The sequence below is a fragment of the Eschscholzia californica genome, unplaced genomic scaffold (assembly GCF_041429995.1).
Source record: "Eschscholzia californica isolate CP2 unplaced genomic scaffold, dmEscCali1.0.p SCAF_4, whole genome shotgun sequence".
Taxonomy (NCBI): Eukaryota; Viridiplantae; Streptophyta; class Magnoliopsida; order Ranunculales; family Papaveraceae; genus Eschscholzia; species Eschscholzia californica.
Window position 1 is genome coordinate 45767173 of NW_028238461.1, and position 25612 is coordinate 45792784.

Below are 25612 nucleotides of genomic sequence, written 5' to 3' on the forward strand. Positions count from 1 at the left end.
TGGAAGTCAACCGATTCTGGTTTAGACGTGTAAATGATGGGGCATGTAGCTTTACCCTAGCGTTTTATGTTGCACTTACTGAGTTGGGAGTTTTTTGTGAGTACATTCCTCTGAACTGATGACAGATGACATCCTAGGTTATTAAGTCTTAAAAGGTATTGTCAATGAAGATCACGAACCATTGTAGTCTAGGCTAGTATGATTGATCAAAATCTGCTGCATTGATGGTCTCCGGAGGATTCTCTTTATTAGGGGTTCTCTAGTAACTTTGATAGTCTTCTTCTATAGAAATTTGTTTCATGTTAAACTAATACCTCACAGTTTCTTTTATATTAGTGTAAATCTGTGATCATCGATCGAAATTCACATTGTTTTGTCATCGCTAGGAATGAGTTGCTCTCGTGACAGGCCTATTTTATGAATCCATTATCTAGGTTTTGTCTAGTGAGGATATCTGCAGGTTGTTATGCCTATAAGCTGATGATAGTCCTGGCTGCCTAATATATCATTGCAGAAGGAACCCATCTTTGATAATCAGGTTTACTCCCTACCTGAATCGGAGTTTGGGCTATTTCATTTATATCTTTAACTGTGTCAAGTATTTGCACATAATGTGATCTTATTTGCTATGAATAACCAAGTTCATGTGTTTTTTGATGAGAAAAAATTTGGGTAGTTACAGTCGTTTAGCTACTACGTTCCACCATTTGCTCACGAGGAAGTGCAAATTTCTTGAAATCATGTGCATTTTTGTTGAATTATTCTTGAGATTGTTTGTTATATGACAACACAAAGTAGGATCGATACAGTTTTTCGTGTATTTATTTGCTTGATTGAATGATCCAATATATTAAATGGGAAACAATATGTTACTGTTGACTTCTATGTTGTCTAGCAATATGTTGCTATGACTTGTATGTTTTTATTGATATTTAAGATCCAGGATCGTTTCATTTGCTATCATTTAAAGCCTTTTAGATTTGGGAAGACATTTCGTAATCGTATTCGTGTTGGCGATTATGAAAATCAAGATTTAGAGCATATTATACGGAATCGCTCACATTGGATCGCATACAATAAATATAAAAGGCAAGATGAGTCGAACAAATACGTCGTGGAATTTATAAGAGATGCAAACAATTAATTGCGAACAACTACCTATCAAAGTGAAAATTGTGAAGACAGTAGTAGTTTCTTACAAAAATAGTAGACTGGGTTGAACCCTTCCAAATGTGAAAGGCCTCAATAGACCAATTTCACTCACGCCAAAGCTAGGTGTAAATACTACATGTAATTAAATTCTAAACCACACAATCTATTACTCCCTCCGTCCCAAATTAAGAGTCCCATTTTAAAAACGTAACTTTTTTTCACAACTTTTACTTTTGCATTTTAACCCACATTAATTTTTAACATGTTTTTTGGAATTCAAAAGAATTAGTAATATATATAAGATTAGTTTCCATAAACACAAATTATTCTCATCTCTTTCTAAAAGATTATCAAAATACGAATTGTTTTAATTAAGTAATAAATACATTATATATTGTCAACACGGGTATAATTGGAAAATCTATGGATTTTAGATGATAAAAGAGGAATGGGACTCTTAATTTGGGAAAAAAAGAATACGGGACTCTTAAATTCGGACAGAGGGAGTATATAAAATTTAAGGTATGGGCTAGTTTCATCATTGAAAGAGGAAAAAAAGGACAAATAAAATGAGGGCGATTTGAGATGAAATTGATCAAGTTGTTTTTTTTTTTTTTTTTTTTTTTTTTTTTTTTGAAGAATACCTTACTAACAATAATAGTTTTACAATTAGTACCTCACTTAACTCAAAGCATAGAAAGGACTAAACGTAAATAAATTTAACATCTAAAGGATCAAAGTCTATTAGACATTGACTCGTGCTGCCAGCTCATGTGCCTCCGAGTTTTGGGCCCGATTGCAGTGAGTGACTTCCGTCCGATTCCTATGGATCCATAATCTTAACCGTTGGATTTGATGTTCAAGTCGCCATGGTATAACTGGATCTGCGGCTGTGATCATTTCAACCAATAACCTAGAATCGGTCTCCATTATAAAAGAGGTAAGATGCAGCTCCTCTGCTAGGGTAAACCCTAGTTCCATCGCCGTTATCTCGCTCTGTATTGGTGAATCCGAGATTGTTCTTGTTGATCTCGAACCCAAGGTATATCCATTAGAATCCCTAGCAATGGCCGCACATGAAGAACCTGTTTCTTTGAAGGAACCATCACAGTTTACTTTGATTCTTCCTAACGGGGGCGGACACCATCGACTTATCTGCAAGAAAGTTTCATTAGTATTAGGTAGATCTAAGTCAGGAACATACCTCAATTCTTCTTTAATCAACCACCAACATCTATGGAGGTCTGGTTTCTTCATCTGAAAGTATGCTTCGTTTCGAGTCTTCCACCAAAACCAAAGGAGGTATGTGTATGTGTACCAATCTCGATTTCCATTTCCTTTTATTTTAAGAATCATGGCTAGACATTTGATTGGGTCCGTATTGATGTGTTGGAGGTTATCCAAACTTGCTCGATCGATGAGTTCCTGATAGAGGGGACAAGTACCGAATAAATGGTTAGTAGTCTCTGCTTCACCTGTTTCACATAGTCTACATATGTCTGATTTGTCTGGAATTCGTTTATGTATGTTTTCTAGTGTTGGTAATCCTTCATTAATCATCTTCCAAATAAACATATGAATTTTTGGTAGCATATGTTTCTTTTTCCAAAACTCTTTCCATGGAAAATCATATGCATCATTTGATCTCACAGGAAGTTCTTTTATTTGAGCATAAAACGATTTTGCAGAAAACTTTCCTGATTCTTTCGGTTTCCAGATTAATGTATCATGCCTGTTAACTAGGTTAATTTTAGTATTGATGATTGCTTGAGCTTCGGACATCTCGAACCACTGATTGATAATATCCTTGTTCCATTCGTTTCCTCCCTGCTTCATTAAATCAGAAACTAAACATATGTTATCAGGTAGGTTAGAAAAATCAATCGGTTTATGACCTGGGAGATCTAATACCCATGGGTATGTTCTTATATTGATCTGTGAACCATTACCAATATTCCATATAATGTTGTTCTTGATAGTGTCCTTGGTTTGAACCAATGCTTGCCAAAATTGAGATGTGCCTTGGGGTATGTCATAAGACCAAAAGTCTGCATTCCTAAGATACTTGGATCTCACTAGTTTAACCCAAATTTCATCTGGACTAGTCAAGAATGTCCAAGTCCTATTAGCTATTAGTGATAGGTTTACCTCATGCAGAGTCCTTATTCCCAATCCTCCTTTATGTTTAGGAGAAGATATAATACCCCAATTGATAAAATGAAGTTTTTTGTCGTTTGTGTTATGTCCCCACCAAAAACACCTCTCTATTTTCTCTAGCTGATACACCACCTGTTTTGGAATGAGTTGAAAACTACAAATGTATGTGCAATAAGATGAAAGGATGGACTTTATAAGAACAGTCCTTCCTGCTTGGGTAGTAAATTTATGCTTCCATCCTGCTAATGTGGTTTTAAATTTCTCTATGAGCCAATTATAACTTTGTATTCTATTGTCTTTTCTGAGAACAAGGGCTCCCAAATATTTTTCCCTATCTGTCATGATGGGGGCATGCAATCTGGCAATGAATGATTCCTTGATGCTAGAAGACACACCTTTACTGAAGTAGATGGAAGACTTAGTAAAGTTTACCTGTTGACCTGAGAATGATGAGTAATGTTCCATTATTTGTATCACTGCTTCTAGATTTTGTATATTTGCTTTACCAAAAACAATAAGGTCATCAGCAAATAGGAGATGTGTAATAGAGGGGGCTGCTGGATTGACCTTATATCCTGTAAATGTACCTCTATCCTCATAATGATTAATAAGGAGCGAGAGAGACTGAGAGCATAGGATAAAAAGATAGGGCGATAGTGGACAGCCCTGTCTGAGACCTCTAGAGGCTGAAAAGTCGCCCACAACACTCCCATTAAGTTGGATGTTAAACCTCGATGTGGTAATACAACACATGATCAAATCGAGAATAAGACCAGAGAAGCCAGTAGCCTTTAGGACTTTACGCAAAAAGTCCCAATTTACTCTGTCGTATGCTTTTGACATATCCATTTTCAGTGAGAAATGACCTTTTTTTAGCTCTAGAGGCATGCATGGAATGGAGTAATTCTTTAGTGATGATTATATTATCCATAATTTGCCTGTTAGGAACGAAGGCATTTTGATTCCACAATATACAATCCTCCAAGTATGGTCTAAGTCGGTTGGCTATTATTTTGGTGATGAATTTGTAGACCGAATTGCAAAGAGAAATTGGTCTGAACTCCGAGGCAGTACTCGGATTCCTAATCTTGGGAATTAAGGCAATAGTTGTAAAATTTAAATGGGGATCAATCTTACCTGTCGAGAAAGCTAGCTGGATATAGTGAATGAGTTCCTTTTCGATTACCTCCCAATTATGTTGAAAGAAAAAGCAGGGAAGTCCATCTGGGCCCGGACTCTTGATAGATCCCATTTCCATTACGACTGCCTTAATTTCTTCTGAAGACGGAAGCCTAGAGATATCTGCCAGTTGATCAGCCGAAAGTACCTTATATGCATGCATTACCTCCACTGGAGGGTCATTGACTCGGTCCTCAGTAAACAAATTCTGAAAAAAAGAAACAAACTCATTTTCAATCTCTTCTTTATTTTTAGACGTGCTACCATTACTAAGTTTTAATTCATGAATTCTATTCTTCTGTTTTCTGCTTGACATTGAAATGTGAAATGCTCTAGTATTTCGGTCTCCATTATGAACCCATTTAGACCTTGATCGCTGTTCTGCCCTTGTTTTTTGTAAGTCCTCCAAATAGATTATTTCCTCTTGAATTTTGCTTTCCACATTTAAAAGTTCCTCAGTTGAGTCAAGAGTTTGAATTTGTAGAAGTCTAGTCCTAAGAACATTCAGCCTGTTTTTAATGACCCCAAATGCTTTCCTACTCCACTTCTTAATAGAAGTTTTGACTTGTTGTAATTTTTCAAGGAAATGACCCGATGTATTATCCCATTGCTCCTGAAATTGTGACCTGTACCGTTCATGTTTGGTCCAAAAGACCTCAAATTTTGAAATGGTCTGTAAGGGTCGACCCTCCACTATAAGTTTTAAGAGAATAGGAGAATGGTCACTATTATATCTAGGCAAATGAAAAACCCCTGCCTCAGGATAACATGTCAAACACTCCGCGTCACACAGAACTCTATCTAATCTTTCTTTAGTTAGGTGATGCATAGCCTTATTGTTAGTCCAGGTGAACGCCGGACCATTAAAACCTAAGTCCAGAAGATTAGCATCATTTAGGAATTGCTGAAATTGGTTCAAAAATGGAATATTTGAACTACCACCGAATTAATCCTTATGGTCCGACAGAGCATTTAAGTCGCCTATACAGCAGTAAGGGTTGGATAACCCCTGAATTTTTATGAGGAGGTTATTCCAAAAGGGGAGTCTGTCCTGTACATTAGGTGGACCATATATACAAAACAAATCCCAAGGGTTAGACCCTGGAAATGTTATAGAGACATGGATTAAATTAATAGAGGAAAAAATAATATCTACATGAAATTCATTAGACCAATACAGTAATAATCCACCACTACGGCCTATTGATGGAACAACATGATAATTAAGTAAATTAAAATTATGAAAGAGAGGAAGAGGAATGTAATTAGTTAATTTTGTTTCAGAAAGAAAAACCAATGAAGGTTTTACCGAACCCAGGAACTGTTTGAGTGTCTCTCTTGTCGGGGTGTTCCCAAGCCCACGACAATTCCAAGCAAAGAAATTCATTTTGGTGTCGGCATTAGGGTTGCCGATACCCTTTCTTCTTTCTTTTCCTGAGATTGATTTCTGCTAGTTCTTTTAAAATGTTTTGGCGCTCTAACATCCTCTGTAGTCATATCCACGTCTACATAGCCTGAATTGCTAGTAGAAGCCTTGCCTGTACAATCATATTGAAATAAAGAGTTATTATGAACACCCATAGGTACAATTGCATTTGGGACTCCCCTCTTTCTAGTCCTGCAAAGTTTAGATAAAAGTTCACCAAAATTAGTTTTAATAGTATAATCAAACTCCTGTTCCGGTTCTTCATTATTAACCGGCAAAACATTGGTTTGTTGTGGGTTCACAGTCAGACCAGGACCATAAGATTCGAGTTCTTTTACTCTATTCCGAGGTCCAAAAGGGACTTTAAAGTCATCATTGTACTCGGGTTTCATAGCCTTTATAACCTTGATACGGAGATCCTCAGAAAGATCTTGTTTCAAAAGATCATTGAAGGCAAGAATAGTGGAACAAAACTTCATGGTATGTCCTGTAATACCACAATAGATACAAAACCTCGGTAATTTTTCAATTCTCAAAGAAATAGCCATAATTTTGGTGTTTGAAAGTTTTAAGTAAACAATTTGTTGAAGAGGTTTGAGCATGTTCAATTCAATCTTAACCCGTCCGAACAAACTCCATTTGGATGCTTCTTCCACAGTCGTGGGAATGAAGTTTCCAATCGAACCGGCCAATCGATTCACCACCGTACTGTTTAAATGGCTGGGAGGTAGTCCATGCATTTGGACCCAAAACCAGGTTGACTCGAACACATGATCTGCCGGCATTATCTCTGGAGAACATTGTTGTAATATAATCAACTCATCCTGTAGAACCCATGGGGCACTATCCATCGCCAAATCCAATTCCGTAGCAGTTGCAAACTTAATAAGGAATACATTATCCTTAATCTCAGTAAGATTGAATTTGTTTGGTCCATGAATAACGCGTGATAATCTCGATACGGCCTGGTTTATATCAATTTTTTTCGTACTTTGGAACCAAACCACCCCGTTTTTCATAACATCCATCTCCCATGGTACAAGATCATGGCCATCCACAGTGATTGGAACACGTTCATTTGTTGTTAGTGCTGCAAATTGTTGTAGAAAATGGTTACTCGGTTCTGCCATAATGAACAATATAAGATACAAGAGGAAAGAAACGTTGAAGGAAACACTACAAAGGGACTAAATCTCGACTGAAAATCTCCTAAAGAGCGACTGGGTTGGAATTCCGGAGTGAAGTTCTCTGAATTCGTGAAAGATTATTATAAATGGTGGCTTCTAACCACCCATAACCGCCCGAAAAGGAACAAAACTACTCAGTAACCGTCGCCTGTAACTAAAATCGCCGCTAGAAATGGTGGCTGATCCTATTTCTCCGCTCGGCTCTTTCTCTCTCGTGTTCTATAATTGATCAAGTTGTTAAAGGTCGATTTTGTGGCTCAGGTTAGTACAAACCCAAATATTTGTGAACCCTACTAAGTTGCATAAAATGAAATAAGTTTGTTAGACTTGAAGTTCTTTGGTAAGGTAATTGGGGTTTAGACTCCTTCCGTTGGTCTGTAAGGGCTTGACTTAGGCATCTTTCAAAGTTATCATACGATGATGATGCATCAATATTTTGGAATGACCATCCCTTGTCCATTTTTGTCCATTTTTGCAAAGAAAAAAGAGTTTGCTTTTTTGCAATTTTATGTAGACTATAAATGTAGAGTTATATATTAGTATATAATATCACTTTAACAACGTAGTCGAAATAATCAGACATGCATTCATCTTCATACCTAGTCAATTAAATAAAAGCTTTATAATAGAATATACATCTCCATTATCACGTGTAAGAAAGCTTATTTTCTTTCACTACAACATTATTAATCTACTTAATGTGACTGCATGTTTGAATGTAAATGTCCGTTTTAATATTTCAGAATGTCGACCTAAACGATATTTCATGTCCATGGCCATATTAATAGAAAATTTCTGACAATTCCAGGCAAAATATTTCGGCTATTAATACCTATTACTTTTGGGCTTGGCCAAAAAGAAGTGATCCCTGTAATTTCAGATAGTTTGTGTCCCAAGGCAACAAGAGGTCCGCAAAGTTGCTAGAGCAATCAACAGCAATATCACAAAGAGAGTATTTAGAGAGACACCGACACATGTATAGTAGAATAAAATAAAGGTTGGTTGGTGTTGTTTCTTTTTCAGCATAGCACATTCAAAAGACGAAATAGTTAAGGCTCTTAGCCTCTTATATTTCAAAATAAATATGACATAAGTGATTAAAAAAATATATAAAGTTACCGATGGATCAACCGAGAAAGTATGCTACAAATAACGTCCCTACTTGTTCGAATTTTGCTCTTTAGCAGTATTGTTGTTTTGCTGGTGCTCTTGCTGTTGTTGCTGCTGGTACTTATGCTGCATCTGGAACATATGTTGGTTCGTTCCGCCAGACGGGTTACCATTCCCACATAATTCTCTATTAGCTAGCTTCAACCTTTGAACTTCGGAAGTCAATGCATCATTTAGAGCTGCACAGTGTAAATCCCATTTTAAACAGACGTCTTCGTTGTTTAATATAATAAACACAGCCTATATTTGGGACGGATTAGGAGGTATAAATTACTGTGGCAAGGATTATGCCTTGGGACCGACTTGAGGGTGTTTTGAAACCCTGAAGCTGATTTCATACTGAAGCTCCATTATATAAACAATGGTGATTATGCTTGCTAAAACCATATGAAGTAGCAGATACCTTTTAACTGAATACAATTGGTTCAAAACTTCAAACGCAGTTAAATTTATTACTAGCACAAACCACAAATCTGTACCTTCTCGGAGTTGAGCTTGCTGTTCCATGGCTTGAAGACGGAACTTTAACTCGTTGTTTTGACTTGAGATCCCAGTAGAATCTCTCTAAATCAACAAAAATTAAACAAACGAAAATACATTAGTAAAAGAAATGCAGCCAAAAGGTCTGAAATGTGGTTCCCAGGCCCCAATAAATACCTGTAAGAGTGTAAGTTGAGCAGAAAGTGTGGTAGCTTCTGTCTGTAGAGTCTGCACCTTGTGTTCCAATTCGGAGATGTACCTCATCTTCCGTTCCTTGGATCGAGCAGCTGATTGCCTATTAGCTAAAATCCTGAAATGATTATCAAATGATAAACTTTTAGTCTTTCAACCAAGGAGCCCAAGCATTATGAAACTCGATATCATTCTATTACAGAAAACAATTTGAAACTAAATCTTTTAAAAAAACCTTAAAACTTACTACCTTTTGGCACGTTTAGGGTCTGATAATGCAATCTCAGCAAGTTTCTCATTCGCCATAATCTTTTTCAACTCGGCCCCAGTGAACTCACCGTTGGCGAAGTCCAAACTCAAAGTATTAGAGTTTCCTTCCACCGAATCGTTCTGCAATTGTTGAATAACAGAGGTACCAGGAGATGGTGGCATTTTCAGAAAATCATCCCCATAGCTTGGAAAATTGCCCATGAAACTATCCATGGAAACACTTCTAGAGTGACGAGATGTTGGAGCAATATCTATGCCAGCACTCCTTTTTTTACCTTCCTTCTTCTCAAAAGATGAACTTACATGTGCCCTACCCATGCTGCTCCCACTTTCGTTGGCACTGCTCGTTGTTTCATTATCACTGCTATCAGCCCCATTCGTCTTAGTTCCACTAGCTCTGCTATCTAAATCCTCTCGGTTGTCATAGAAATTCTTGTCCTCGGTCCCAGAGGAGTTCATTGAATCAATGTTCTCCAAATTCAGATATGAAGAAAACATTTCATCTATTACTTCCCCTTCCGATTTCCTTTCACCAGTCCCTTCGAAATTCTTATTTGCATCTCTCTCACTCTGTTGTTCCCTTCGAACCAACTGAATTGGCTTCATGTTTCCCAAATTGTCTCTTGCAGGTGGTGATTGATCTAAATTGTTCGAGCCTCTGTTTGGGATTAATGGAGGTGAAGAATGAATCATAGAAGAGAACCCAAACGGAATATCGCTACTAGAGCGTCTATGTGCTTTACGAGGAGGAAGACTGTGCAGTGAGTTACCTTGCCCAAAAGGATTGCTTGAACTACCATCAACTTCTTCCATTGATATGTCGGGTGAGGTCGACGGGCTATCTCGATAAGGTGATGGACTCATCGGAGGCAAGGAATCAAGAGAGAAAAATGCAGGTTGTGATAAAGACCTAGAGTGAGAACGCCCCGGACTGAAATGCTGAGAACCCGGTTGTTGAGTAGCCGAACGAGACACTGGAATCTGTGAATAAGGAGATTGTGGTGGAATTTGTGGGTGTGATGGTGGTATACCAGGTCTTTTGTTGCTCTCAGGACTGAAATTCGGAGAGAAGTTCCGAAACGGTGCACGAATTTGATTAGTATTTAACTGGGAAAGATCAAGTCTGTTAATTGATTGATTCTGTTTCTGAATAGAAGACTGTGAAGATCCAAAACAAGATTGAACCCTTTGTGGCGTATCATGACGAGATTCACCCGACTCTTCCATTTGAATTTTGATCCCAACAAAATTACTTCAAACTCTTCAAAACAAACCCTAAAAATTCAACTTCAAATGACACCCAAAATGATTTATAAACAACAACACTTCATAACCACATCCACCTCAAATATCATCTAAAGTCAATATACTTCAACAGAATCATACAATCAACAACACAAGAGAAGACTTTTGATAACCTCAACTGAAGAAAATTAAAACCCTAAGTTTCTTCTGGGGTTTAATAGAAAACCCTAATTTCCTAGCTTCAGAAGTTCAACTTATTACAAGTAAGACCAAAAAGGAAAAAAAACATCTAAAATAGTATTGAATAAACTAAAATACCTCAAGATTTTTCAACCATTTACGAAGTTAATTCAGCTTAAATATGACGATGATCAGTGCACATTAGCAAGATGTTTCTTTCTCTCTCTAAAATCTAATGGAGATAGATTACAAGATGTTGACGATGTTTCTCTCACACACAAACAGTCGAGTAAGGAGATAATCGAAGAGTTTCTCTCTCTCTCTCTCTCTAGGATTTCTTTTCTCAGCTCACGCAGACTTTCTTTGTTTCTGGTCTTGAAATTCTCTCTCAAGTGAATTTAGGGAGAAAACTGAATACATTTGGGATGAATTTGGGTTTCATTTCGACCGCTATTTACTCCTTAATCATCTCCTTGATTTAGGTAGATAATCTAGTTTAAGAAGCTTCCTGTAGTAAAGAATTCTAGTGGGACAAACGTGACCCTACCTATCTTTGACTTTTTTATGGTCGTTGACTTTATTTTATACTTTCTATTGTCTATTTTTTTAAGAATATTCCGGTAATGTTAAGGAACAAGAAAAATCAGATTTTGAACAGAAATTATGTGTAGTTTGTCGTGATTTATCCTTCTGATGATTTCGGACGAAAGTTTATCTATTCTTGTACCCTAACATTTTATTCTATAACCGTTTCGTTCTTTTGATTTTTAGGAGATCTATGCAACTCTGTTTTTACTACAGAGTAAATGAGAACAATTGCAATTTTTTACTCAACAAGATCCATCATCTCTAGCTACTAATTTTTTTCAACCGAACCACAAGAGAATACAAGTACAGAAAACCTATCCAAATAATATAGTAACATTACTTTCTCCAAATAGATTTAGAAAATAAGACAAGCAGATTAGGTAACGGTTGATAAATAGAGTTTTTCGTGTACGACATATATTCCCATATTTTAAGTGCATGCATATTGGGCAATTAGATGCATGAATATTAATTTTCATCTACCTGATTATTTGTTTTAATATATATTTTGAGACATGATTTGCCAATAAAAGCAATCATAGAAAGGATTAAAAATGGAAAGAAAAAAAAATTAAAAGCATCTTTTGAAGTGTTCAGACATAATAATTGGTTTAGGCGACATGATAATAAAAAATAAGTATAAACTTTAGAGGTTCATGCACGGGTTCTCCGCGTTGATATCAACAAATTGTACTAATTTACTTCCATCGATTCTTGTAGATTACCATGGTCCTATGGGCATCCTGGGATGTTCCATGGTTCGGTGCATGTCATATCGCGTAAATAATAAGTGAATAACAAGTAAGCTATATAAATTTTCAGCACACCTGCAATTTGATAAAACAAAGAAAAATTCGTTTTCTCTGGGATCAGGCCCATTGACTGAGAGTTTAGCCCGTGGGACATGAAATATATTCAAAATCTGGAATGTAACCAAGAACCCAAATATTCCCATTTTCATGTATCTTCATTCATTATCTTTCTTGGAGTACATAAACATGAAAAATGAGAAACTATCTTCAGCTTAGATTTCAGAAACCTCATTTGCATCATCTTACTTCTTCCTGATTTACCGAAATAGGTATATATTCATATAAGGATCCTATAAGTCCTAAAGATCCGGATTTTTATCCAAAAATGCTAAACACCAAGGAAACCAGAGATGCCTTCACTAAGTGGTTGTTTTTCAAATGAGAAAGGCTTACTTGTTATTTGATGGTCATGTACCGATTTGTTCCATGTCTCGACCAATGATCCTTGAGATCGATTGGGGTTGAGAGATCATAACCATCTGATGCTAACCTGTTGAGTAACTTGTTGAACACGCTGCCGCTCATTTTTCTTCCACCGATACGTGCATGACGTTTGTTAGGCATTACGGGCAAAGGATACATCGATATACTGGTGGTGCAGCAAGCCGACTGCCATCCGCCGCTTCCCCATTTATAGCATGACTGTAGAATTCCTGTGCATGAACAAACAGGTATCGGCATAGATGACTTATCATATGTTACCAGATTTAGACTCAAATCTTGATCTTTCCATTCTTCTTCTTTCACCGCTATAATCTGTTTGTTTTGATCTTCGTCGGTGTCACGCGCATTCCCTTTCTCTTTTTTGATCTTCTTTGACTGCTTTGGCAACGGTTTAGTGACTGGAGAAGCCTGGATATTCTTTGGGCGTCTACCTTTCCGGGGCTTGACTACCTCTGATGTACTAACTGCCAGTGGATATGCATCACTAATGGGCATCTCTGTACTGTTATTGTAAGGTGATTCTGGCATGTCATGGGCCGAATGATGCATATCTAGTTGGCGGTTAGCTTGTTTCGGCTCACGAGGGGGCACAGATCCTGAAGGGTATGGTCCGTCGTTCCCATTCATGGTATTCTCTTGGTATTTGTAGGCTGAAATGGCATTATCTCGTTCCATTATTGCACTATTTCGGTCCAATATGGCTGCATCTCGCTGCAAGAGTGCTATATCTCGTTCGGCCAAAGCAGCTTTTTTTTCAGCTAGGGCTAAATCCCGTTCATGGTATGCGGTATCTCTGTCGCTTATTATACTTAGAAACTTCATTGATAAACCATGATGGTCCTTCATCAAGTGGGGAGGAATAAGCCACTGCAAAGTAGGAAGGTGATAGTTTAATGAAAGTCCAATGGATTAAACATTGAGAACTCCACGATGTTTACTTCTTTGTTTTCCTCAATGATATGGTGGCTTAAAAAAACTAAATATAGTAAGCGAGGACAAAGATTTCTAACCAGCTGGTTGTTGCTGCTATGTACCTGACTGTGGGAGCTTCTGAAGTGCTCCTGTCTGTGTCTTCCATTTTCACGTAGATTGCCGTCCATGACTGTAAAGTATTAGCAACGCAAGTGGAAATCCTTCAAGCTACTGAAGCACGTCCACTGTAAAACAACACTCTAGGTTGAGTACTTTTCCGTTTTTAGAATATGTGGACGGAGCAAGAGGAAAGACAAGTGGTCGAACAATTACCTCGATGCTTTTGAAATAGTAAGAATTGCAGCTGTCGAGAGAAAAATAATCCAAGCTGGTGTGCCGTGTAATCACAGTGTAAAGTTACAAGTTATCCTGAAATACAACGTCTTACATGTAAGTAAGAAAATTCTGATCCCCAAGATCCAGAAAATAAAATAATCCAAAGGTTGTAGCCGAGGAAATAGATAACGTAAAGACAATATTCTAACATACAAATAAGAACATCTGAATAGTAACACTAATCAAATATTTGCGCACACAAATTACATATACTGGAAATCAAAACTGTGTTGAAAGATGTATAGCCTTAGTAATAAACTAATAATCCAGTCCTGCTGAACTAGGAAGCTGAACATACAACTATGGAAATGAATAAGGCATCTCAGTGTTGGGCATTGGGTTGACCTAAAACATATTCACCAGTGATTTGTGCTAGATAAAATGAAGAAGGTATTTTCAACCGTCATGCTAGAGTTGTTGAATTGCATCGACGACATTATCTTCAGAGAATTGGTTTGAAGCATCTCAACCAAAAGGCCTTCTTGAAACAAAATTTGGCATGTAACTTTAAAAAAGGTCCCAATAACGTTTAAAGTCCTTAATGTTTAATTTCTAAGATATGCAAGGAGTGCTTGACAAATGCCAAAGGACGCAGGCAGAAAAAGGCCCATTCAGGAAAAAAAAATAGGGAGCCTAAAAGGTTGATCAGACGATGAATACGATAATTTCTTTTGAGTTTTGATAGATAATATGATAACACCGAATAAAACACACAGATATTGGGGTAAAGCCTAGTGTTTGCAGTTTCTAAGGAATTCCATGTTTAAGAAAATGACATAACAGAAAAACATCAGTCATTTACCATGTTGTAGTCTAAAAGCAACACCACTTTAGTGTTCCCACCAGACCTGCCAACCAAACCCCAAGTTTTGGCGGAAACATTAGTCAAAGATGAACGTCTATATACAAATGCTGCCCTAGAAATATTAAAGCAAAAAAACTGGCGTAGTTGTTGCAGGACTACGAAGTAAGAATCATGCAAAGTTCATCGATAGAAATAAAATGAACTGTTTGGTCTTTGAGCAGGGCCGTCGCTGAGAATTTGGGGGTCCTGTGCCAAATTTTAAGCGAGGTCTATCTATATAATAAGTTGTAAATTCTTACTGTACTAAAGAAATATAATCAGTGATAGAGACGATAATTGTAAAATATCACACCTTATTTCTCGCCAAATGTTGCTAGAATGAAGTTGAAAAAGAAAATGACTTGAAATTTTATATATTAAAATTTTATCACAAAAGTTTAAGTTTCTCAGGAGTAATATAAGTTAATAAATCAAACAAAATGTTAATCGAACTCTTAATATCTTATTTTTCGTGTCACTAGTTTTACCAACTTTGCTAAATCGTCTTTATTTTATTATTACGTCATCTTTAATAAATGAAATTAGGAAAAGAAAATTATTGAGACTTCAGCAAGTATGAGAAATATCTAAGACTAATAGTGAAAACATTGTAAATATTTGGGGATAAAGTGGGAAAGAGATTCTAACTCTACTTTTGCATGTAAGTCAGGTAAGAAGTTAGTCCAATGAACGTGATTAAAAAAATGAAAAAAGAAAGCCCTAACAGGGACTCGAACCCTGGATCAATGCTAGGCAGAGAAACCACCAGCTCGGCTGATGATACTTAGATGCCCTAGTTTACGAATATCGCTTATTTACCCACTTTGTCTTTCATTTGGCAGGGGCCCTTTTGTGGTGGGGGGCCCAGTGTGGGCGCACGGCCCGCACCCCCCACCACACGGCCCTGTCTTTGAGTGTTCAGATATGAAAGATACTAGGTCAAATAAAAAGTCGCATCCACAGAAGAAAAATAAATGGGCAGATCTTTATATGTTGAGATATGAAAAATACTAGAACTGCTAAACAAATTGCATTAATAGAAAGATAATAATGGCTAGGACTTTGAGTAATGAGTATTAAGAGATGAAATTAGGGCCTGTGCAAAGTTCATCAAGAGAAACAAAACAAATAGGTAGGTCTTTAAGTGTTCGGTTATGGGAAATACTAGATAGATAAATCAATTGAGGATAGTCGTGCCACTTTGCACTATGTTGCAGATTATCCATTCACGGAAACAACAAAGACTATTCGCTTATGACCATATCCAGTAAATCAAAACGAAAGCTAGCATCTTGAAATTGGTAGAACTGGGTAGAACTTGCTTTCTATACAACCTAGAGAAAAAAGACAGCAGCTCGAATTCATATGATGGAAGACTACCGAAGTGAGGGTTCCATTTTTTACTAAATCTGACTGTTTTTTATAAGGGGATCTTAATTCCTAATAACCCAGTGCTTTATAAACCTAAACAGACAATTACAGCTACAATTACAAGTATGGGTTGCTTGGAGTAACGAGTAATTTCACCCCGGCAATCTTTTGTTCACACTCGCTTGCCTGTTTAGCAGAATGGACTTGTAAATGGGGGCATATGCAGAAATAGATTCATATGGGACTAATTCCTCCAAAGCTTAGTGTTTGTACGAAGAGAAAGTAGAAATAGAGTATACCCCATATCAAATAAAATTCAGGGATTTCAAAATTAGGGGACGATCGGATATAAAACTCTTCACTTGAGCCATTTGGTTCCTTTAAAGAATTCCAAATCTGCTTTAAATAAACCTATCAAAGGCTTAATCTCAAAATCAGACTAATCAGCACATCAAATCCTCCCTTAATGAACTTAACTCACTGCCTCATCAAGAAGACTAGTTGTATATTGAAATTTTAACAGCTAGATTGCATGCGTCAACAGAACTCTATAACTAATTAGGGTTTACATGCATTCAGATAAATTAAACATTCAATTCGACAAAACCCTAAAAAGTTCTCAAAATAATCACAGAATCACATTACCAAACTAAAACACCCGAATTCTAACACCAAATTAAAAATCGTCTAATACCTTATCAAATTCGAACTATGAAGTAAAGAAATTTACACAAAGATAGCTTAAACATATACTTACCTATTCCCAGAATCAGATCAAACAACATGCAAAACAAGAAATCGCCTCAAATCAACTTACACCGAACACTTAATCTAGTCAACTAGGGTTTAATAACAAAATTATACAATCAAGGACACGAAATACGTTCAAAGACGAGACCTTTTCTTTACTAGTAGAAACTAAATCAACATTACCAAGAACGGAAGAACCAAGAGCTTAGATAAAGAAGGGGGAGAGAAAGAGAGAAAGAGAAAGAGAGAAAGAAAGATCAGAACTTACTAAGAAGATATGATAGAGAATGGTTGCGGAAGAGTTGCAGAGACTTCTTTCTCTCTCTAGAAAAACGCTTTCGTACTCGTCGAGCGGAGGAACAAAAGCTCTCTGGTTCTTTTTCTAGAGAGAGAAAGAGAGAGATAACTTGTCCTTATTTTTCTTTAAGAATGGGCCGTCTCCTCACACTTACTTCCTTTGGGTGCCGATAACAAACAGTGGTAATATTTTGTAGGCAACTATCCTTTTTGAATCATCAATTTCTAAGTTTTTCTTTTTTGTCAATGCTCAATTTTTCACAGAGAAATTTATATTGTATTTCAAATTAAAAATATTTTTTATTTCCAAAACACGATTAAATTGTTATATAAATACTCGAATTCATAACATCTAACTAAGGAATATGTTTTTCAACAAAAAAAAACTGAGGAATATGTCAATTTATATATCAACAAACATAGTATCAAGTGTTAATATTTGAAACCAGCAGAAAAAACGACTTTTTCACCAAAACAACTTTCCCACACTATTTTTTCACATAACAAAGGGACTCTTAAGTATGATAACAAAGAAAACCAGTCTAATTATGTTTTGTTCTTTACAATGTAGTATTATGATGGAGACTGAAAAATTATTGAAGTTAATGGATATAGCTCAGACAAAGAGAAAGTGAAGGATTTAAGGTAACTCCAATTAGTTAGATATTACACATCTCATTTCTGGATGATACAATATTGTTTATCAAATACCTAGGGCCATGTTTGAAGCGCGGGAATGGAATGTCATTCCCGGGAATCACATCACCGTAATGAATCTGATTATTTTGATTTAATGTTTGGTTCGACCAGGAATAGAAATTTCATTCCCGATAGATTCCTAACTTGTTGTTTGGTTTGTGTAGGAATAGGAATGTAAATTTTTACGAAAGTCCTGTTATATCCTTTTAGTCAAACTACACAAATTATAGGTCAACTTTGTTATATATATTTTAATTGGTATTATCTATTCAAATTTATAGATATAAAATAGTAACGTAATAAAGTAATTTATGTTGTATTTAAAGATTTATTTAAAATAAATAAGGTCTCGACTAATTTTTTTAAAACTTTATGAAATCAATTTTTAATGATCAAATAGCAAGAAAGAAGAAAAAAAAAACTAGAGATATATAGAGAGAGTTCGAGAGAGAGGGAGAGTTACATTCGAGCGCGAGAGAGAGAGAGAGAGAGAGAGAGTTGCTATGGTGGTGGTTGAAACCCTAGGTTTTTTATTTTTTAGTTAAAATATTAAGAGAATGACGATTTTAATATTAGTCTTTCTAATATTTTATCAAAGATTATTTTGTCCAGAAATATTAAATCAAATCATTTCCGGGAATGAGAATCACAAACCCACCCCCCTCCCTGGGTTTGCTATTACCCCATTTGGGGGGAATCTCATTCCTTCAGGAATAGGATTCTCCCTGCATTCCCGCGAACCAAACAGTAGTCGGGAATGTGATTCCCAGGAATCACATTCCATTCCCACGCGATTCCCGCGTGCCAAACATGACCTAGGTGTTTTGTTTCTGTTTTTCCACTATACTATACTGAGCGGGGAACCCTGTGTTCCGTTTTTCATCTTTTTATATGCAAATTTCGATCAAGTTAGAAATATATAATTAAAAAACGTGTATGTCATGAGGTGACCACAATCTGAAGGTAAACTTATAAAAAAAATTCTATTATTTTGATTGGCGGAAAACACAGATGGGTGGAAAAGGGAAGTGCAAATGTAGGTGAATATGAAACAAATAGACTGCTAATGATCTAAGCGTTTGTGCGTTCTAAACCACTTAGCAAGTTTCTCCGCTTCTATATTAACAAGGGAGATGCTAGAGAGCCCAAATTTTTTGAGCATTTTAATGCCTAGCTGATGTGGAATCACTAAAAGACAAGGTTTTTTCAAAGTTTGACTACGGTGGGGACCGCTTTTATTTCTAAATGAGGAAATATGTCACCCTCTAAGTACCAATTTCTAAGTCACTCTATCATTTCCCTATTAACAATACGATTTCCATACATTAGAATGTTATTTTAGTGCGTAAAGGCCCTAAACTAACTATTCAGTGGTCAGAAGCTAGTGATGGTTTGAGCAGACAATGTTTAACTGTTGAGATTCTAAGTAAGAAAACAACAAAGGAGTCATTGTTTATGGTATGTATAATTAGAACCAAAGAAATAAATACAAAATTGGTAGTCCAAATGCTTTTTTTTTTTTTTCTTTTGATGGAAAAGCATGCATGCATGCCGCGGCAAGGCATGGTTTTTGTGCCAAAGGTGGAAGCATGCTAACACTTAAACAAGTACAAGAATAAAACAAAGGGCATATTGCTTTTTGTATCTTGCATGCATGTCTAATCAACCCCACTAAATTATGTACTCTTACTAAATTTCTATGTAACAATCCTTCCATCAAAATTATAAATTTTTTGCACACTGAGAGTAAAAAAAAAAAAAAAATGAAAACTCCAATCCTTAATTTGGAGAGGTTGAGAGAGAAATTGGAAAAGAAAAATTGAGAGGTGTAAGAAATTGAGAGATAATTTAAGAGAGAAGTGTTCTGGATTTGTGGAAGAGAAAAAAACTTGTTTACCATTTTTTGACTATAGCAAATAGTTGTGGAAAAAGTATTTCGCAGGAATATCTGCGAAAAATTGAAAAAATATTTTTGGCGCAAAATCGGTGGAAAATACTTTTCCCTCCCGCCTGAAATTTTTTGTGTTGTCACAGAAAACATATTTAATCGAAAAATAAAAAATTTATCCTTGAAAGAAGTTTTTTACGACAACGTAACGAACCACCGGTAGTATGTACTTTCTCTTATTTTATTAACCTCCTATCAATGATATTTTCCAACGGTTTACGAGTTATGTCGTCATATTGCATAATAGTCTCATTGGGTTTCTCTTAAGCCTTCAAAAATAATGTATCTACGATGCTCTCTCCTTAGACGACGTCAGAAAAAACTTTGTCACAAAAGTCTGAACTTTTATAGTTTTACGTGATTAGACTAGATTTGGAAACTGATTTTTGGTTGTTTTTAATCTCTTTAATTATCTCTAAGTGGTGGTATTAGTCATCTTTAGTGGCGAATCCAGAATTTGAATCCAGTGAGAGTAAAATTATATGTCAAACGAAAAAATTATAAACACAATAATTGACAAAGAAATATTATCAACATAAATACATTATACGGTATGGAGTATTATGGATGTACATTAAATCAAGATCGATGACGGACCACAATTAAGAACATTGAAATTAAAAATCAATTCATGGGAAAGTTTAAAACTGGATAAACATCATTGAATATCAGTGGAGAAATTTAAAACTCTCCAAAGAAAACAAAAATAAGTAAAGAAATTCGAAATTAGGAACTAGAAACCACCAAGCTACCACTCTCTTTATTGATATGGATTCTTCTATGAATTTATCTCTTCAATAAAATTAGATTTTCAAACAACTCTTCTTATTAAATTTCTTTTTAGTCGAAAAAACATCATGCAAAATAAATTTAAAACATGAATAATCATGTCAGGTGGGTAACGTCTTTTGTCAAAATCGTTTGTGATTCTAGCCCTTCCGATTAAGAAAACCAAATACAATATTAATGACTCCAAGAATCTCATAATACATGGTGTATTAATTTTCCTTCACTCAACAATATAAGGTATATATCATTTTACAACTTATTCAAGTTCCCAAGTATCATCATCAAACAACAACAACAATAATAATAATTAACACCACCACCTCTTCAACTTATTATACCTCATCATCAAATGCAAATGCCAGTATTGTCAGTATCTCATGAAACTGAACTCATCAAGAACAAATTCAATCCATGAATTGGTTCTTCTTCCTTATTACTACTACCACTACTCATGCTACTAGTTTGTGCTGCAATAACAGCAAAGACATATCAGAATTATAAAAATCATCATCAAGATCAGCTCCTAAGGTTGGACATCCTTCACTATCATATATTGTTATTCTATGGTCAGCTGCTTCTTGACTCAATTGAGAAGCAACAAACTTATCAAGGTCTCTCCAATCTCTTACTTTCTCAGTACTACTACTTTTGTTACATCTTATTCCATCTTGATTATCCTCATCAATCTTATTCTCCAAAAAAGACGGTGGCGGCGGCGGTGGTGGTGGTGGTGGTGGTGGTGGTGGAGTGATTAATAAGCTGCTTGATTGGCTCTTTATAAGTGGTAAAGATGGGCTCTCTAGCTGAGGAATATTATCATGAAAATTCAAGCAAGAATTCAAGATATTGGCTTGATCAGTTTCTTGTTTGTGAGTGATACTCGTTCGATGTCTTGAAATATAATTGCTCGAGTCGCCAACCGAGTTAATGAATCTACTTGGTTCACCATGATAGTAACTTGATGACTCCCACCTTAGATGATGAGTATTGTGTTTAGTTTGGGTGTTTGATCTTTTCTTGAAGGCTCTACAGACTACCCATCCTTCTTCCTATAAAATATGGGAGACTATCAATAAGGACTTCATAAGAAAAAAAAGGTTAGAAAGAGAATGAAAACCAAACTTATAAGTCAAACCCTAAAAAAGGAACCCTTTATTTTGTTGTAGAAATTGTGTTGGTTTGTTGAAAGTGTGAAATAAAAGGGTAACTTTGGAGAAACTAAAAATAGGAATGCTTAGTTACTAAGAACAAGATATGGAATTAGAAAACTCATGTATTTTTTTTGGAATATGTTCTTAATCACCTTGAACTTAGACAAGATATATGAAAGAGAAAGATAACCAACAATTCTCATAAGTTGGTTAAGTCCTTATCTAGTTAAGGTGAAAATAGTTAGACTTATTAGCACATAGGCTATAGGTTTCTCTTAATGAACCAAGAGAATTATAATGAAAACCTTCCTATAATTGTAATATATTGATTTGATTCATGCCCTAAAAATCATAAAGAGGAGGTACTAAGATAATGGGTATTAACTTCTTATCCATTTCTTTGATGATTTAGAGATCTTATTATTGTAAACTATAAGAAGTAGTAATACTTGCCTGTGGAGCTCCATTTTCATCTGACTCAAGCCTGTACTCATGTATGATCCAGTCAGTTTTATGTCCATTTGGTGCCCTTCCTTTGTAAAATACAAGTGTCTTTCTCATCCCAATTAGCCTCAAACTCTTATCATACACCAGTTTATCACGTCCCGTCGCCTTCCAAAATCCAACCATTGTTGCTCTATTCGTTCGTGTCCCCGTTGGATACTTCTTATCTTTATGGCTAAAGAAATACCATTCTTTTTGTTCTTCGTATCCGATCTGACATCGTTCTACGCATGACATGCATAGAGTAAGTAATTAAATCAAAATTTTGGAAACCATATGCTAAAGAAACAAGATTATCAAAATTTTCAATATAATACTTTATTTTTAACCTAGGGATAAGATCAAGAAATGTTCTAATAAAGTATTGAAGAACCCTTCTTCAATACTTTAATTTGTTGGTCTAGTAGCTAGGTAGCATATTTCTGATGTTGTTCAGGGTAATTAGAATTAAACTTGACTAATTAACCCACCTTGAAAGATCTGATCTATCAAGAACAAGTACAGACAAATCAAAAAACACTGTGACAAAGGGGTTCAATATTTACCAAGAAGACTATGAAACCCTAATATTAACAATAAAATAATACAATGAAATACTACTACCTTGTAGATCCCATGGTTCGATCCGATAAAGATCGATATCACGAATGACATCAAGATCAATCTTTTGTGATGCTACTTTCTTCTTAAGATAATACCCGACGAGTTCTTCGTCGGTTGGATGAAATCTAAAACCTGGTGGAACAGAAGAAGATTCCATAACCAACTAGAACCACAATCAACACCAGCCACCACCACAAGTACTAGTTGAAGTAGTATGAAGAGAATTGCATCAAATTCACCACCAACCCATTACTCACTTTATCTTATCATCTTTAAATCATAAAAAGGAGAATCTAAAGCTAGAAGAGATAGATGGCCCCAAAACTAAGAAACAGAGAGAGAGAGAGAGAGAGAGAGAGAGAGAGAGAGAGAGAGAGAGAGAGAGAGAGAGAGAGATGAAATGGAAATTTTTTGGTTAAATGAATTTTTAGAGACGCCCTACAAATGAAAGTTAGACAAGTGTTGTGAATGACAATGATCAACTCATTTGGTGATAACCTACACACTCACCATCTCTCTCTCTGATCTATCTCTAGAAAGGGAAATAAGTGTGGTGTGTGATTTAACAAAACAAGTCTTTTCTTCTTGTAATGATTTTTGTAGTAAAGAAAAGGAAAGATTATGAGATTGAAAAAAGATTAAAAGAAAGAACCAACTTATGAATTGGGTTTGTTACTCTGTATGATTTACTAAATTCCAAAGAGTAGTTTTTACAGAAGTATTTGTAGTTGTTAAGTTTTGCAGTTAGGTTTTCTACCTAGCTAGCTACTAGCTAGGGTTAATTTGTTTCTTTTCCTTGTGCAGGTATGAAGAAACAAACAAGTGGTGGTGGTAAGCATTCTCAATGATGTTGTCCAGTGATGTTGAAGGTTAGAAATCATTCATCAAGAAATGGGTCAGTGTTCATTGCTCTTTATTTATGTACAAAACTACAATATTTAGATGTTATCCTGTACAACCTTAATGGGGTGGTAATCCTGTTACAGAATCCACATGGCTAGTTATAATTGGATGTGCATGTCAATATACCTTGACCCAGCTGACTCCCTGAGTGCCACAATCACTTGGGACATATTAAGCAGCACCAACTAGAAAGAAAAGTGATTATGAGCACATATAACAGTTTAACATTGTAATTCTTATTAACCAGAATTCTTTGCTTAACGGGGTTTTCTTCTTGGCGAAAGCTCTCAAAATATGTTGACACTTACTAAATTTGACCGTTCACCTATACTTTAGGTCCCGCATACACTTGCAAGTGACGTGGGACTACCAGTCTCCACCCACATCGAAGAGTTGTTCTCGCTCTGTTACCACTTGTAACACCCTAAACCTTAACAGGTATCGTTATTGTCCGTACTTTAGACACCTCAAGTCCAAGCCCACATGTATGGGGGTTTGTTCGAGGCAAATGCTTCATAATCCCACACAAAAGGCCTTGACACTACTAAGCTTGATCATTCAACTATAACTCGGGCTTCGGGTACTCTTGCGATCGATGTAGGACTATCATAATCCCTCACCCTGAGCGAAGAGATGTCCTTAGCTCTGATACCACTTGTGATGCCCCAAACCTTCGTAGTTATCTATATTATTTCCGCTTTAGACACCTCAGGCCCAAGCCCACAGGTACGAGACTTTTGTTCTTAGGAAAAGCTTTGCGAGCTCACCTAAAAGACCTCGACACTTAGTAAGTTCGACTGTTCGAGCACTCACCTATTGCTCAAGTTTCAAACACTCTCGTGAACGATGTGAGATTGTCACAATTACAGAATTGGACTCTTGGTAATTGCACTTTATTTTCACACACCAAACATGACCTAGAGTTTGAATGGACCATCTAATTTTTTTTTTAATGAAGGAATGGACCATCTAATTTGATTGTTTAAAATTATAGAAATACATATTAGATTAGTTAGGTAGTAGTAGGGGAGTTCCTTTTGTTTATTAAATCTACAAATATACATTTATTGTAATGTAGATACAGTTAAATAATCCAAATGCAGTGATTATCACGTATTTCGAAAAATATGCAACAAACGGTATAGGAGAGAAATAATTACCACAAAGCAAAAAAAAAAAAAAGGCTATATTGTGAACAAAAAGGACCTAAATTATCTTGGGTGTTTAAAGTTTGTTGTTGTGTGGTTTAATATGAAAACCTCAGATTAAAGAAGTAAAATAGAAACCCAAAAAGATTAATAAAAGGGGTAGCCAAAAGATGGGGACTAGAGTGAGAATAAAGAAAAGCATGAGACCTTTAGAGCATGAGAATAACTTCCTAGCCACCTTTTAAGGCATTAGACAATGTAGAAAGTGAAAGACGTCACCAAACTACAGCACGCGTTACTTCTAAGGGACAAGGTGATGATTTTTAGAGAGAGAGAAGAAAAAAAGCACATGTATTATTGGCAGGAATGGAGTCTGACCCTCTTGTTTTTCTGTCTTGAAAATCCATGGCACTTCTGAGTTCTGACCTTTGAGCTTGAAAGAGTTGACAGAGATGTTCGATTGAAACTAGAAGATATTGGAAAGGTCCTCCCTCCTTCACATTAATTTTACACATTTTAATATGCTCTGTTCTATTTTATCTTTGTGTAGGTTTAGTAGAACGAACTTGGTGTTAGTTGTGATCTGAGAGAACAAGGAATTCATTATATAAAAAACAGTCCTCTTGTAGAAAATTTTGAAGTTTAATAACTGCTTAAAGAGAGATGTCGGACAAAAATGAGAGAGTACTTGGGTGGGGATTGATGGTCATAACTCTAAACTGAATGGGATATTCTTGATTTTCCTACAATAACATTATCTGTGAAGTCTTCTATATTTGGTTCTCTATAACTTGATCTGAAGTATATGTACAGTT

General features: G+C 35.9%; 3 protein-coding genes across 6 annotated transcripts; all 3 read right to left on the reverse strand.

Annotated features, from left to right (window-relative positions):
- Positions 1-8056: 8056 nt before the first annotated feature.
- LOC147545166 (bZIP transcription factor 29-like) lies at positions 8057-11124 on the reverse strand. Of its 3 annotated transcripts, none has more exons than XM_086634989.1 (5): positions 10777-11111; positions 9194-10500; positions 8929-9061; positions 8751-8835; positions 8057-8450 (listed from the first exon to the last, which is right to left on the reverse strand). In XM_086634989.1, the coding sequence occupies exons 2-5, from the start codon at positions 10438-10440 to the stop codon at positions 8260-8262; spliced, it is 1656 nt and encodes a 551-aa protein (XP_086491115.1). In that variant the 5' UTR covers positions 10441-10500; positions 10777-11111; the 3' UTR covers positions 8057-8259. The 3 variants fall into 3 exon arrangements, with proteins under 3 accessions (XP_086491115.1, XP_086491116.1, XP_086491114.1); XM_086634990.1 differs by having other exon boundaries at positions 9194-10488; positions 10777-11105; XM_086634988.1 differs by having other exon boundaries at positions 9194-11124.
- A 1032-nt stretch (positions 11125-12156) lies between these two features.
- LOC147545167 (barley B recombinant-like protein D) lies at positions 12157-17237 on the reverse strand. Of its 2 annotated transcripts, XM_086634993.1 has the most exons (5): positions 17024-17139; positions 14593-14638; positions 13728-13823; positions 13517-13639; positions 12157-13349 (listed from the first exon to the last, which is right to left on the reverse strand). In XM_086634993.1, exons 4-5 carry the CDS (start codon positions 13580-13582, stop codon positions 12435-12437), a joined length of 981 nt encoding a protein of 326 aa, XP_086491119.1. In that variant the 5' UTR covers positions 13583-13639; positions 13728-13823; positions 14593-14638; positions 17024-17139; the 3' UTR covers positions 12157-12434. The 2 variants fall into 2 exon arrangements, with proteins under 2 accessions (XP_086491119.1, XP_086491118.1); XM_086634992.1 differs by lacking the exon at positions 14593-14638 and having other exon boundaries at positions 17024-17237.
- A 3429-nt stretch (positions 17238-20666) lies between these two features.
- On the reverse strand, positions 20667-23526 carry LOC147545168 (NAC domain-containing protein 105-like). Its single transcript, XM_086638211.1, has 3 exons — positions 22747-23526; positions 22093-22367; positions 20667-21537 (listed from the first exon to the last, which is right to left on the reverse strand). Exons 1-3 carry the CDS (start codon positions 22901-22903, stop codon positions 20938-20940), a joined length of 1032 nt encoding a protein of 343 aa, XP_086494337.1. The 5' UTR covers positions 22904-23526; the 3' UTR covers positions 20667-20937.
- Positions 23527-25612: the final 2086 nt, after the last annotated feature.